Below are 15,967 nucleotides of genomic sequence, written 5' to 3' on the forward strand. Positions count from 1 at the left end.
GAATGCAATCCTTCACACACACAGGAGGCACACATTGCTACTACTCCTTTCAGATGACGTACTCCAGAAAGTAATTACTGTCTATGTATTTTATAGACAGTACATTCCTGCTAGATCACTTTTATCTTACTGCACTAATAAGGTTAAAACAGCAATCCAATATTGTTTTGAGGATCTGCTTGCAAGACACTGTAATCCTATATTTGATTGACCAGAAGGCAGAATAAGCACTGGTTTATGGTATTGAATTGTTTCTCCAGCAATTCTTTTTTTCCTCATTCTATAGCTAGTGCAAAATTGAGAAAACTTACAATGTCTAATTAGCCATAAAAGGCATGACAAGTTAAGCATGTTGAAGTCCGTGGTACAGCAGCAGTGGCAGTCATTCCTTTTGGATCATTTCCTATTAAATTCACAACTTTGCTGAAGTAACTATTTAACCTATACATGAGATATTTATGGACAATCTGATGAGAAGGATTTTTGCTCCGAGTTAGTGTGAGTTAAATCAATACAGACAGAATATGAAAATGCTGTATTATAAAATTATAAAGCTTTTAATAAATGATGGTGAAAGTTCTTTACATAAATTATATATGAGAACCCTACAGCCACTACATAAATAATAATAAAAAAAACCACCAGCAGCTGAGTTACCGTCCAAATCTTGAAAAGACATGCAACTAAGGAGGTGAAATGGAAGCAAAAGAAGATAATCAATATATCCATGACTATACCCAGGCCACTTACTGTGACACCTAAACCACACTCCCTCTACATGTAAAGAAGAATAAGTTATATTCAGACCACTTAATATCTTGTATATATTTACATTTATTTATATGCATTTCATGCCTCCTTCCACTAACTACATCATATCAATACAATGTTCCCTTACTCTTTTTTTGCTTCTGCAACCCTCAAACGCATGATGAAATCATTCCATCTGGTAATCAGTATTACTGGTTGTTCGACCCCAGCAAGCAAATTCTTTAACAAAAAACCCTGAAGCTTTTTTGTACAAAGGCATGCATTTGTTAATGGGAAAGGATATCCAGGGAGAAGCACCAGTCATCATGTCTACTAGTTGGCTAGAAGTATTTCCGCTTGCTGATCAGTTCTGAATCTCAGTTATTCACCTTTCTTGCACATTACTGTGCTAACTTCAACCAATATTGCTTCTGATAAAACGTTGCATTGACTCATACTTTGGCACTAAAAGGCAATGAGACTGAATTCAGCAGCTGATAGCAGCAGATTTAAAAAAGGTGCTTTGACAGGGTTTAAAATTGAAGTAAAAATACATTTGTGTGTGGAAGGAAAATTCCCAAATGGAACTTCAGCTGCTTACCTTGTCATTTAAGGTTGGATCATTCAATGAATAGAGTTTATTTGTAATATCTTTGCCAATAAGGTACTTAAAGATCTCATAAAGAAATGGCTCAGATTCCAGAAAATAAGTCAGCCTTTCCCTGGACCAGCACAGGAACTTGCAGTTATCATCTGCGATAATGGTGACCTGAGAAAATACACGCTCAGAATTAGCACATTTTAAGAAGTTTTAAAATCAGCAAATTTAAACATGCTTTAAAATAAGTGATACTATTTCATTCGTGCCTCCAGTTAAAATAACTGTAAGCCATAAAACTTTTTGGTGTCCCTTAGAACTTGGTGTTTACAAATGTAGAAACATCTCAGATATTTATTATCATCATATTTTTAACAGATAAGCACGACCAGTTTGTTTCTTAGAAAGCCTGGGGGGAGATAATAAATATCTAGTAAGTTCCCAGACTATAAAAGCATTTAGGTTAGAAGAGACTGACATATAAAGTCAGTCCTACAGCGATGACACTACTTGCATCCCAGCAGGCCTACACATTGCTTGGTTTTATTTTATGTTGCTGTCACCAAACAGGAGCAACTGGCATAATCCAAAGGTCTCCATCGAAGAGTTTTCAGTGATTTAAAAAACATATTTTCGTCTTCCTCTCTTCACTGTCAGCCCTGCTGATTCCACTGGTACCACCTTCCCGCAGCTGAGCTGAGGCTCTGTTTGCTTAGTTACCGGTAATTGGGCTACGGACAGCTACAGAAGAGCTTGCAGCCCGTCCAGGGAGGCTGGACCTGCCAGGTTCGTGCCCCTGTGCCGGCAGAGGGCAAGGGCACACCAAAACCTGCACCGCAGGGTACCCAGCGGCGTGCTCTGCAAGGGACACACAGTCATCTACGAAGAAATCAGGTGCTCTCTGCCATTTCAAGGTAACGTTACCTCCTGAAAAATTAAAAATACATAAAGCCTAAGACATAATGGGAACCTGTCACATATCCACGGATTTTAACCTCACGGTCCGTAACGTAAGCACCCCGGCTGAGGAAGAATTCGCCAGCGCTGCCAGCAGATGGGGTCCTTAAGGCTGAATCCGTGTCCTGCAATGGCAATTCTGAGCGGGTTTGTTTATACGGCAGTAAGGAGAACTCACAGGTGAAGGATGTACACCACCCCAGGTTACAATAATTTTGAAGGCAGGCAGAAGTTGGGGCATGAGCCTTTTCCCTTCAGAGGGACTGATCCGTATCCAGTGGCTTACAAGAGAAACAGGGTGTGCCAAGAGGGCGGCCGTGCCGCAGGACACCTCACTGCTGTGAAATGAATACATCTGGACAACTCTCTCTCCTTGGCGTTAAGCCTAGTATTTGACCGGAACGTATGACATCAATCACTGATTTTAGAATCACATTTTAGAATGACATCACTGCTCTCCCTCCCTGCCCTTCTGCCAGGGTATCAGTTCAGAATTACCCAATCAGCCACAGTCCAGTCATCATTACACATACTCAATTGAAGAACGCCAATTCAAAGGTAGCAAAATAGCCACTTCAGTACTATTTGAAAAAAACTTCTCCAACAGTATTTTTTCCCACAAGCTACAGTATAATATATCCTTTAATGTACTAGCATAATTACACTGCTAGAGATATATAGCCTTATTGTTCCCTGTATGAATATTTTTATTCAAAATACTGCGCTAACTTTCAGCTCATGTTGCTTTAATAACTTTCAAAATGTCAGAAGCATTAATATGTTTAAATACTAATTTCAAACTCCTAGTGTCTGAATTTTTAGTCTTTCATTTTAGTAACACCAAATATTACAATAATTATTTTTCCTTTTCTGTTTTTGAACCGGTGATGAGACTGCTCGTATCTTTTTTTCAGTAAAGCTATCTCTTCAATTATTTGTCCTGAATAATCTCTTAACACAAAATAAACTGGAAACAGTAAAAGAGAACAGAAAAGCAAAAGCCAGACTACTCAGCAAACACCATCACAATACTGTTTTGCAGCATTTCATTTCAAAAGTTATTCTTGATACGGTCCATCATGAAACACCAGTTACAGAAAGCTAGCAAAATTATGTACGTCAGATAGCTCACTGCTGATCAGATTTATAGGCTGTTTTTTGATGATCTCATCAGCCCGTATCCGGTAACATTTACACCAAAGTGTACCTGGAATTTCTCACCCCGGTTCATCTGTGTTGATCGAAATTCAGGAGAATCTATAAAGGCACAGGGGTAAATATTATGCAGAAAATGCCCTCGATAAGACACCTTCATTCTGGAAATAAAAATGTACGAAACAAATTTTAAAGTTAGGGAGGTTGATTAATTTAATCTAAAGTTGGATATGATTATTGGCAACAGTAAAACAGTAGGTAACAGGCAAAAATATGTTGTTCATCTTCTGGAATTTCAGCCCCAGAGCTACCCTAAGGTAAGCTTAGGGAGAAACCCCAGAGGTTTTCTGCCTAAACTCCACCAATTCCAAGCAGCACAGGCTGCCAGCCCATTTGAGCTGCTGAATGTGGTGTTTATCCTCAAAACATCGCTATTCAAAATGAAAAAGGTCTGCAGGGTTATGCTGTACAGCCAGACCAGAATCAGGCTGCCTTTCCACAACTAGTTTTGCAGTAATGAGCAGTTAATGACTTAAAAGGAAAACAATGAAGCCTGAAATCACGGTTTCTATCAACAGAAACTGGTTAAAATATTGGCCATAAGAGCTTCAAAATTACAGCCTGGCCATGGGCTTTATTCTACCCTTTCTCACCTGGGTCCTTCAGCCTCTAGGCAGTGCACCTGCCCCTCTCTGCTTACATGTACAGGTGCAATAAATCAATTCCAATAGGCCTGTTGTTTTAAAGTCTACTGGAGGAGTATTTTTTCCTTCCCTCATGTGCAGTATTTTTTAACCTTAAAACCCAAGAATGCACTGAGAAGATTACTTAGATATTTAAGACTCAAACAAATCTCTTGCTTGTTCTGGAAGACACTGCCTTTGGTACTATACAAATATAATTCCCACTAAAACCCATGCAGCTGCACACACAAGTGGAGACGTAATACACCCCCAGTAAGAGACATCACTGTCATCTGAAAACCCTGTCACAAAACAGTCTATACCTATAGATTATCTGACTACAGACCGTAACATGCTACAAACAATAACATTAAAAACCTAAAAAAAATCCAACAACTTTCTAATCTATTCAACCACCACACAAAGCATAAGACTCCCCAAGCTTTATAGAACCTACTTCCCCTTCAGCAGGACGCTTAGCCTATCATCAACTGATGTTTTATCTTCGGCAGCATAGGCTTGACCTGTCTTTAAAGTCTGAATGTTGCAGAATTGTCCAGTCAGTCTTTGGAAGAGCTCTGGAGGCACATGGAGAGGTTCAAACATTCTCTTGTAGAGGCTGCTAAGCTCCTTCTCTATCTTGATCTAGATTGCAAAAACAAAACACATCAATAAACACAGACAGGTTAGTTAAAAGAAGTGTAAGACTGCATGCATGCTTTACTTGCTACATTTGAGAAACATCTCTTTTTTTGTTATGCTTAGGCAAGGAAAAAAATGGTAAACATGTGACAACTGTCCACAAACACTGCCTATGACAGGGTGACCAAAACCTTATCTAAAATTAGCCAGGCTGGCACACTGGTGCTTTAGAATGCTGTTGCATCCAAATGGCAGATTAAATCAGACACAAGGAGTCTTCTGAGACTTCTGTTGATGTAACAGAGAATAGGACTTGGGCCAAAATTATACGGGGGGGAAAAAGGAGGTTGCCTGCATTTTTCACACCACTTGCACACCTCATTCTGGCCATCTCTCAGGCTCTCACAGCAGCCCCTTTCATCCCTGACCGTCTTGGCTTACTTGCAGTAGAAAAGCAAGTCCTGAAAAACAAACCCGTCGTATTGAAACCACGTGTGATGAGGGAGGGAAAAAATAAAAACATTGCCAGCTGAACATCCCACATCTAGGAGCCCACCCAAACTTAGGCAGTGGCAATGAGGGAAAGGATGCTGGCTGAAATCCCAAGCCTGGAAGCCTTTCCTGAATGACAGCCGCAAGGAACGAGACAGTGTCCCAGCCTCTCTGAAAGCAGAGGCAGCCTGAACAAAGCCTGCATATTTTCTGGGAGGAAAACAAATGAGAACAATAAGCATCAGATAATGAAAAGATAAAACGTACACAGACAGAGAATAAGGAAAAGCAACCAAGAAAAAAAAAAAGCAGGAAAAAGTCAACACTTCAACAAAGGAGAATATTCCAAGTTTACACGTTTTTCTAAATTTTTTTAAATATTGAAATATTCAAAACAGGGGAGGAGAGAAGACCGCAACACAGGAGTCCAGGAATCACTTTTCTACTGATGGCAGCCAAGAGTGGCTGGAGGAGGTGGGCAATCCAGAATGACCATGGGAGGCCCTAGGCTATCTGAGGCCCATGAGGGCTTGAAACTGTCAGGTACCCACTATTCCTTCCCCAGGAGAGTCTTGAGAGCCTTACAAAAGCTAAGGTAGACAATATTCACCACTCTCAACTATCCGGCCAGTTGTTTCATTTAGAACAGTATCAGGTTGGTTAAGCATGACTTCGCCTTGATGAATCCATGCTGTCTGCTCCTGATCACCTTCTTGTCCATCAAGTACACAGAAACGGTTTCCAGGATTAGCAATTCTACCACCACCTCAGGGATCAAGGTGAGGCTGACCAGCCTGCAGGTCCCTGGGTCCTTCTCCTTGCTCTTTTTTGAAGAAAGGAGCAGCATTTGCTTTCCCCCACACCACAGGCACTTCTCCCAGTCACCACGGTTGTTAAAAGATTATCGAGAGTGGCCTTACAGCAACAGCAGCACTCATGGGCACATGCCATCAGGGTCAAGGACTTACATACGTCCAGCATGTCACCTGGCCTGAAGTTACACTAGTTTCACACTGAATCAATTGCTAATTACATCTTCCACCAGTGACTATATTAATAGGAAAAACAGATTTTTAGTTTCCTGTATGTTCCTTATGCCACAGTCTTGAATACCTCAGAAGACATCTACATGGACAAACCCAAGATTAAATTTAAACTGTCAAGAGAAATTGTATTGAGTTGGGGATTGCCCTGAACCATTTGATTTCAAAATACATTCCATATACCTGGGAAGTTAGGTGACTGTTTTGCCAGTGGGTTTTCGAGGAACTCTCTCATTTTTAACAGCCATACAAATTTAATTTGCACCTCTTTCTCTACATGACCACTGCAACTCAAAGAAAGATAAATTTCTTTCTCAGGTGAACATGTATGTAGCTCCCAAGACTAGACTCCCGATTTCAAAACAACACATACAAACATGAGGACAGAACTTGGCCCTGGAGTGTTAATGCAATCCCTTAACTAGTACATAATTCAGGTTTCATGGTCTTCCTCTAATGTATAATAAGAGAAAGCAGGCATAACCACTTTCTTAACTGGACGCTGTAGATACACTTTAGATGGTCTCCCTCGTAACAGCCTATTCACCCTTTGCAGGCACAGCTGACTGCTCCTCCAGTCATGCTTGCAGTCATATTCCAAATGAGCCATACGGGTAGGTGTAATGTTTTGTTCAGCAGTGGTTGAAATAATTCTGGGATGTTGCCAGAGCTTCGAGTCAGAGCTCTACAGAGACACCGATTACCTCTTTCAGCTTCCACTCAGGCTAAAAAAGCCAAACCTGTAAAGCTCCAAGGAGTCAAAACCACAGAAATAATATTCTGGTCAGAAAAGAAACTTGCTGCTATTTTGCATGCTCCGTTTAAGAAAATAAATATTTAACAACTGAACATATCAATTATTCATTCTGTAATACGACTAACTTGTAATTATTCTTCCATTCCTTTCTTTCCTTAAAAAGGTCATTTGTGAGGATGACTAAATAAAATTGATTTTGAGATGGGTAATACAACAGTTACAGACAGAAAATCTCATTCAAAATCAGTTCCTAAGAATTTCCACCCCCCTCCCCATTCTCTAGCTTTCTATAGAAAAAGCACTTAAAAACAGCTGCCAAGTTCATAATAAACCAAATATGTAAGACCGCTAGAGAGACATGTGTGACTACCAGGCATCACTTCAAGTAACCTTGCTGAGCATGGTCTGCGACAGAGAGACTCATACATTGTTTTGGGTATTATCCTGTTTCCATATAACTTCAGCTAGTGTTTAAACCTACATAATTTACCAGGTGTACAGAGCCCAGTTTTCAAAGAAGCCAAGTCCCCACAGTGCTCAGACCACACCTGCAGTGGTAGGAATACAAGTCTTTTGAAAGCCAGACTCCAGCTCTCCATTGCATTAACAGCTAAGATTAGTATGAACAAATTTGATGCTTTCTTCCCCCTCATACTGCTAGAGAGCAGCAACAAAGTGCATCTCACCTATGACTATACAAACTACTAACCTAGCTTTATAAGGGTTGCGTAGGCTTGCTCTCTCTCCAGGCACTGGAGAGGGATGGCACCATCGCCTCTTTGGATGGGCGGGCAGGCAACGAGCTTAAACTATAAGCTTAATTTGGAGATGGATGAAGCAAGACAAAATTATTCTAATTACTATTTTGTAAGGTAAAACTGTCACAGAAGCAGAGACCACAAATAATTATTTGTAACCTCTGAAAGTGCTCTTAATTGTTAGACATTACATGTATTACATGCTTCCTCTCAGAGGTCATTCATTTCTAGGAGTGTCCATGTCCTGAACGATGTCATTTTCAAGGCAAGTACCAGAATGTGATTGAGACCACCTAAGACAACAGTTAATGCCCATGTAGAGCACTTTCCAGTTAAAAGTATTTGATACTCCTCATCCATTTTACTGTTTCTACTCCCTGCACACTTCTGTCTCTAGCAAGTAATTAAATATTGCAGATGATGGAAGGCAAAAGAGAGAGATTCAGTAAAGGCATGTGTGGTGGTGTTTTCATAATTTTACTTTGTTCTCTACCTAAAATTATAGAGATTGTCAAGACGCAGTCATCGGTTTTGTTGACTCTAAAAATGAACATTTGGTTTCAGGCAGTTCTTCTGGTAGTAACTCCAGTCTCACCAGAAGGAGCACCTTGACAGTTTTCACATGAAGGCCGTTCCTGCAAGCTTCTTCATTCTGTTCAAGATCTGGAGTATGGCCCTGGGGGCACTGATCTGAACTAAATGCTGCAAGCTTTACCACCACAAAAAGGTATTTTGGAAGAGGAGTGTGCACATCTACAAAGGTCAGGGTTAAATGACTATCCACAACCTATGTGCCAGAGAAATTTTATCTGACCAAACAAGGAAGAGGAAACTAAAAATTCAAACATGCCACTTTTGTTGTTCATGGCATTGGTGGAAAATCATATTTTGATCATGGTGGGAAGCACAGAGTTAACATATACATGCAGAAAACTTCTAAATGCAGTTGATTTCAACTATTTATTATCTGTCATTAAGTACTATCACCGTCCAGGACTGATTTTTCATTAGATCTTTCCAATGCTTTATTTTTAATTTGAGAATTTTTTCTTGTCCTTTCCTGTGGATCAATACTGTGTTTTGCCATGGACAGAAAGAAAAAGCTCAGTGCAGACATCCATATAGGGACAAGAGTGAAATAAGTAGTTTTACATTTACTGTAACATGGTCCACATTAGCTTAAAGCACAAATCCTAGGCCACAGTCAGATACAGTGATAGGAGTCATGCAGAGACCTAGACAGATTAGAATATAAAATAAAAAATACTCGAAACTCACCATCATGAAGACTATTTAAGCATTGCTGGACTCAAGCACAAGCCCAGGACCTTGGCTGGGAGAGTCCCCAAATGATGTATCCAATTTAGGACAAAGTCAAGCAATAACACTCCACGTGGCAGGCACTGCACTCAGGTGAATGCCAGGCCTGTTAGCTTGCCTCCGAGTAGGTATCTAGCTGTACAAGTGCTCCTTCGATGTTCTAACATGAAGTTTAACAGCACAGTCTGTGGCTAAACCACACTTCAAGCACCAGCAGCCAGAGCACAAGGTTGTGCCTACAGGTGCGGGGGGAACTCTGCCCCCTCAGCAGCCCTGCTCTCCTCTGGTTTTGTTCAGGAGCCAGAGCAGCAGGAGTGTGGCTGTCTGGACAGCTTCCACACCATAGATCAAGTTGGGTCCAAACAACTGCTTGGTGTTCTTGCCAGGACATGGGAAGTATTTAGGTATGCTCTAACAAGAGCCAGATGCTACACTTCTTTATTCACAACTTACACTGTGGAATGGAAAAACCATCCAGGCTTAGGTTTCTCATCCGTTCCCACCCAAAGCTGTTGAACAATTCAACTATTATTCACTCTTAGAAGTTCTGCCCAATTTATGTTCCTTGAATCAAAACTCTAAAGGAAAAAACCCTAGAACTTATCTTACACTAAGTTTCCTTCCAGGTCTTTCTGGGAAAAAAAAGTTTAAAAAAAAAGACCTTTCCATATCATCTCAATGTGTTTTAAAAACAACCTGATTTAAAGATAATTACTGGAAGTATTATGTATTACACCAGTTAAAATAGTGTATTTTACCATGTAACGTTCAAAAATACTGTAATTTCTTAAACTTAATGGAAAGGAAATTACTGAAATTATTTTAAGTCTCAATATACAAAGAAACACCACTACGTGGCTAGTCTATCAGAAGTAACTCTTGGCTAAGCTGTAAGTCGTAAAGGTCATGTAGCTCTGCAGATGGTAACTTTTCGGTGAATCTGTGCTCCATACTGGAAGAACATCGCTGTAGGTAGAACTCTTCCTTTAACACATGTACTCAAGTAGATGTACTCAATCTATCAACTTGTTGTAGACAGATACAATTTAACCTTTAGCCTCTTTTTATATACTGTGGTTGCCTACCAGAGTTTGCTCTGCCGTTGTTTTTAGCCATACTGTAGATTTCAGCCTTTCTACCACCTCTTTTTCATTAAATTATTCTTCCTTTGATAGCTTGCTCTAGCTCTACTTAAGTTGAAAGCCTTACCTTGCACAGCATTTTAGAAGACACCCGAAGTCTGTTTTCCCTATTATTTCCTCTAACATTCTCTGCCTAGAATTCTAGTTTACTCTATATAAAAACAGCTGTGGTTTTGCACCACATGTGTATAGTGCAGTCTATGGCAGTGCCAAGTGCCTCAGTTCTGCTGTGCTTACATAGCCAGCATGGAAGGGCTACAGAAATAGAGGAAGGAGTGGAGGACCTGCCTTTAACTTTGCTCTCCAATACAGGTAATTTTCCACCAACTTTGGCAACTGACAGTCTGAGTCAAGTTTCATGTCCATACACAATTCCTTCTTTTTAAACCCACCTATAGAGTACTTAATCTACTTCTACCACTTACCCTAACCCCTATAAACCTGCTAACAAATTTACTAGAGAATTTAGTGAAAATAAGCGGCACTTATTTTCATCACAGGATGAAGTCTATACCGTGATGCATAAAAAAACCCCAGCCCGTGCTAACATAGCTTTTAGTACGCAACTGTGATCATAGAATAAAATGTTTTTCTTCATTTAGGATTGATTTACACATTGTAAGGTGTTTTTTTTCTTTTACTCAAGCACAACACAGTGTGTTCTCCTCCCCAAGATGCTCCTTTACTGTCCGATAACCTTTTATTCAGATTTTTGATAGGAGTACAAACCCAATTGTAAGGACACATGCCACAACTCACTTTTAAAAATACAGGTAAATTTTAAGGCTTGGTTTTCTAGGGAAGAAAGTTTGTATCAGCTGTGCACTCCTGCCTTTAGCAATAACTTCTGACTTTGTTAGCCAGTTCCTGCCCCACCTGATAAAGGACTAGAGGCCTCAAGATGATATTAAAAGGCTCAGTTGGTGGGTTGGTTGAGGGGAAGCAGAACATGCTAACTCTGGCTTCACTGCGGGAAAAGAACGCAACATGAGCTCATTCCATACTAAAAACCAGAGCACCTGTGCAGGATATCTAAACTGCAGACACAAACATGTAGAGTCTGGCTTCACTGGCTCTACATTATCATTATCACAGCTGTTACTACTCTATGTGGTGCACTGGTCATCACAGCTATGGCTGACTAGCAGAAACATGGTGCAGTCTCACCACACTGCTAGGTCTTGATGATGACTAAATGGACCGAATAGGCTAGAATAACAGCATTAGCAACACAAACCAAAGAGGAACGTATCCTTTCACCAGGAAGATTAATCTCCAAGATTAATTTAAATGACTAGAAATACTTACTACACATCTATAAGTGTCTACTAGTAGATCAGTCTAGCTAGTTTTAAGCTATCACCTAGGCAAGACAGAAGTCAAGCTTTATGCTGCCTTGCCAGGAAAGGAGAAGGTTGCCAATTTCCTAGCTGCCTTCTTGCACAGGCTGCATTGATTTGGTGAAGAACTTATTTCCAGCTATTATACACTTCCAGAATGTGTCTGATTTTGAGCAAAGGCAAAGTTATTCTGCTGATAATGTAACCCCATATATATTCCTTTAGCCTTCACATTACAAATCTGCCTTAGATTTCAGAGACTACAGAATATTAACATTTTGAACACTTAGCACTTCATTAATATTTGATTGGCACATAAGAGCAACTGTTACATTAAAGAGTATCTGGTTTTCATGTGCATATACCAACAGAAGGTTGGGCTGCTAATCATTTTGTAGAAACAGAATACACTTCTGGATGAGTTCTAACAAAATAAGTGGATTTTCTAGTGGATATACAGTTAGCTGAAGGCAGGGCAAAGAATCCTCTATTTTTGGTATACATTTCAAATATATTCTTCGAGTACATTTGACAAAAGTAATCCCAATGCATCCTTCTGAAGGCTGCTGGAGTTGCAAAATTCCCAGACATGACCCTCAAAACTCAATGAATGCACTAAATGGGATAGAAGGAAGCATCATCTCACTTAATACTTTCCCACACCTTACCCAATTGTGCTGCTTATCTCAGATGTTAAAAAAGGGTAGTAGTATCTCACCTTTCATTTGCATTTAAGAGGAATGTGGCAGTACAAAACATGTGGGCTAAAGCACTTGCCAGCAAGGAGTGTGAAGGTCATTTATAAACAGACATCAACATTTGTTCTAAGGTTGAAATAACAGGCTATAAGGGTACTTGTCACTCATCTGCCTCCTTTCCCACCACAGAGGATATTCGACTTAAGTGAGCTAGGAAAGTTTGATACTCCCCAAACTCCCAAAGATTACTGTCCTGGAATGCTCAGTTTTAAGTACCATAATAGGATTTTATTTCAGGAGATCTGTATGCATGTACTCTCGTGGGTAGGAGGGTAGAGAATATGACAAAAACCCCGCCACACCAACCCCAAACTACCATTTCTGCTCTCTCTGCAAAGAAACAGTGTAACCCCTTCCTTACCACCAAAACTAAACCCAATAGCCAAAAGCAGCCAATAGTAACTTCTGAAGTCAAATCATTTTTCAAGAATATGGATTTCAGGGAAATAATCATGTACTGCATCAGACCATACTTATAGTCTGGATCTTTCCTGAAGCAGCTAACTGACTTTGTCCAAAGAACTCCTGTCTTAATTCAAGAACTACTGTGCAATTCATTGGTTTGCCCAGCAAACATGGGCAAAACTTCCTTTTTCTTTCATCTTACTAGACTGCACGTGCAATTTAGCCATTATACATACCGGTCTTCTTTTATACACTAGGTATATGAAATGTAAGAGGTTGACAACCAAAAATACAGAATTCCAGATCATTATGTCCAAGGCACAACGATAGAGTGTAGCCCAGATGATGAACAATGCACATCCTGTAAAACGAGAAAAAGGAAGTTAAATTTCACTGAACAATAAACACATTTGTAAAAAGCCATCAAGATTGTGTCCACTGGGTGCAATTACACTGAAAAGCAACATATTCTACAAGCTTTACTACAGTTAGGCTCTGTGGATCAACGCATGCAGTTATAGCGGAGCTAATCACTACAATGCTACCAACAGGCACTGAGGGCAGGCTGGCAGCAGACTGCAGTCCTAGTGCACGCGACTGCAATACTGGAGCAACAATAATTCAGATCAGGACTGGAGAGAGCAGAAAGGTGCAGCCCACGATGGTCTGTTACTAAAATGAAGTAGAAATGGGATGGGGGAAAACAGTATCTTAAGTAAAAAAAAAGAAAAAATAAAAAAATAAGCAGCTCACAAAGCTTTGTTGCTAGTATTGCATTAATTAGACAAGTAAGAGCTTAGAAATGAATGCTTGCTGTTCGTATCAGTAGCATTCATACCTACCTAATGGGCAGTACTTGCACAAAAACCTCCTAAAGTCATATGTAGGTATTTCTGAGTATTTAAACTAATTATCATTGCTGCATTTTGACAAGGTCACAGCAGGAACCTGAATTCTCTTGTATGACAAAGAGGAAATTTCAAATGCTTATTCTTTTTTTTTTTTTTAGCTGCTTTACTTTGAGTAGTGACATTTGCTTTAGATCATACAGCACGCCTTCTCTTTAAGGATTCTATTCTAGCTTACAAAGACAATACTTATCAAATGATTATGCAACAGTGAGCCTCTCCCAGGTAACTGTGAGCTGTAGAGGTCACAGATCTGTTTTCCCTTAAGTTTTGTGCAAAGACAATAAGGGACAAGGTACCAAATTAGCGTCCCTTCCCCTTTCTCCTTGAAGATGATGATTCATGAAATTAGTATTACCTATTCTGTCTGGGTTGTTAATTGGCCAGGCACCATTTACACACAGATCAGAAAGATCAAAATAAGGTGACTCTTGATCAGCTGGTTAATTAGATTATAAGGGAAAGGAGGGTATGAGGTCTGGAAATATTAAAAAGCAGCAATATCATGGAGCAGCACAGAGGTGGGGCAAGGCCATCAAAGCAAAGGGGACAGATCCCTAGAAACTAGGCTTTATTACTTATGCTGCCCACAGATTAAGTCTGCTTCCAGCTGCCACCTCAAGCTTGCAAAACTCTGATTCCATATCTGATCAAAATACAAGACCTACAGATCAAAGGGGCAGGCTCAGCAAGTGCAGAGTTCCTTTTGCTTTTAAAAGGAGAGATACACAAGACTGAAAAAAAAAAATCTTGCATTGCTCAGACCCTTGGTCAGTGCAGTTTGTTTTAATAAGTTATCCTATAATAGCTATAAAAAAAAAGAGGGAAGATCATTGTAAGCTCAACCATAGAAGTCCTATCATAAAATAAGCATTCTCACTTTAAAATACTTAAACATGCTCTGTGTTGTGATACAGTAGAGTTTATCTTCCTTACACTGCAATGAGCTGCTACTCCTCCTCTTTTGATCACAAAGACCTTGTCCCACACAAGTACAGCGGCTTTAAAACAGCTGTGGGACTGCAAAAGCATTACAAATCAAACCACACTTGCACAGTCTCAAGCATGCCAAATTTAGTTTTTCCTCTGAAGTCAAATTTTGGTGTTGCAAGATGCCTACAGTGGTGGAAGAAACATAACTGTCTTCAGAACACTGAATGCCCTCCATACCGAAAGCCTGTGCTTCTAAATAGGCAATGAAAATAATGCTGGTGACCCTCTAGTGCCATGTGTTTGAAGCCACATTTAAAGAACAGGTGGGCCGACATTAATCTCAGGGAAAACCCTCACCTACTGCAGACACACTAAGCCAGTGCACCAGCCAATACATAGTCCCAGTACTTACTTGAAACCTAAAATTAAGGTCTTAAGGATCCATAGACTTAACTGTGATTTGCAATTTAATTAATTTTAAGCAGCCAGTCACATCTAAAGTATCTAAAGTAAGTGGGGTCCACTTGTATTCAAGCTGGCATGTTCACAGAGCTGAAATCATAAGTTACGTTTCTGGGAAATTAAGAGCCTAGGCACATATAACCTTTTCAAAAAAAAAAAAAGAAAAAATATGTCAGGGTCAGAACAGACCCCCATCTATACCAAGAACACCTTGAGCAGAGTACAACAATCATGAATATGGGCTCTAATTTCACCACAAGCTGAAGAGACCAGCTCCGTAATGGCCATGAACTGCTTTTTCTGTCAAAGGAAGGCTGCAAATCTCTCCTACAATTCTCCTACCTATGGTAAGCAGACCTCGCAGAAGGATCATATGAAGATTCAGAGTAGTTGGAATAACCAGTCCAACTGCAAAACAAATATTTGCCACGTGGAAAACAAGATGATGAATCTCCTTCCAGTTTTCACATGCAGTCTCATTGAAAGGCACAAGAGTTGCATTTTTTAAGTCTGGAATAAAATCTAGTGGAGTAACAGTGAGTGGGCTCATTACTGTAGTATTCATCTTGGAGACTCCTGCAATGAGAAGAAAAAAAAGAAAATAATCACTGAGCATTAAACTGAAATATATTAGACATACAAATGGATTTTAGACTACTGCCTCTCTTCCCAGGATATATTTTTTGTTATCATTCACAGAACAAATCTACAAATGCTTTAAAAGGGTAAGCTAGATCTATAGTTCAGTAAAGCTTTACTATCTCTTTCACCTAAGTGCTAGGTTTTAAGAACGGTACATTTTGAAGTTTGGACTGTAGGCACATGAACAATGCTGTCTGAAGACTAGCTACTATGACTGTCATT

General features: G+C 39.8%; 1 protein-coding gene across 4 annotated transcripts in view; it reads right to left on the reverse strand.

The window, feature by feature from the left end:
• BVES (blood vessel epicardial substance) overlaps positions 1-15,967 on the reverse strand; it is a 57,181-nt gene that overhangs the window by 9,765 nt on the left and 31,449 nt on the right. For all 4 annotated transcript variants that reach the window (XM_037392593.1, XM_037392592.1, XM_037392594.1 and 1 more), the window contains exons 2-6: positions 15,446-15,679; positions 13,037-13,161; positions 4,601-4,788; positions 3,513-3,621; positions 1,352-1,519 (exon numbers count right to left, since the gene is read on the reverse strand). In XM_037392593.1, coding sequence (XP_037248490.1) covers positions 1,352-1,519; positions 3,513-3,621; positions 4,601-4,788; positions 13,037-13,161; positions 15,446-15,668 — 813 coding nt within the window. In that variant the 5' untranslated portion in view covers positions 15,669-15,679. The remainder of the gene's footprint in view (positions 1-1,351; positions 1,520-3,512; positions 3,622-4,600; positions 4,789-13,036; positions 13,162-15,445; positions 15,680-15,967) is intronic.

The sequence above is a fragment of the Falco rusticolus genome, chromosome 6 (assembly GCF_015220075.1).
Source record: "Falco rusticolus isolate bFalRus1 chromosome 6, bFalRus1.pri, whole genome shotgun sequence".
Classification (NCBI taxonomy): domain Eukaryota; kingdom Metazoa; phylum Chordata; class Aves; order Falconiformes; family Falconidae; genus Falco; species Falco rusticolus.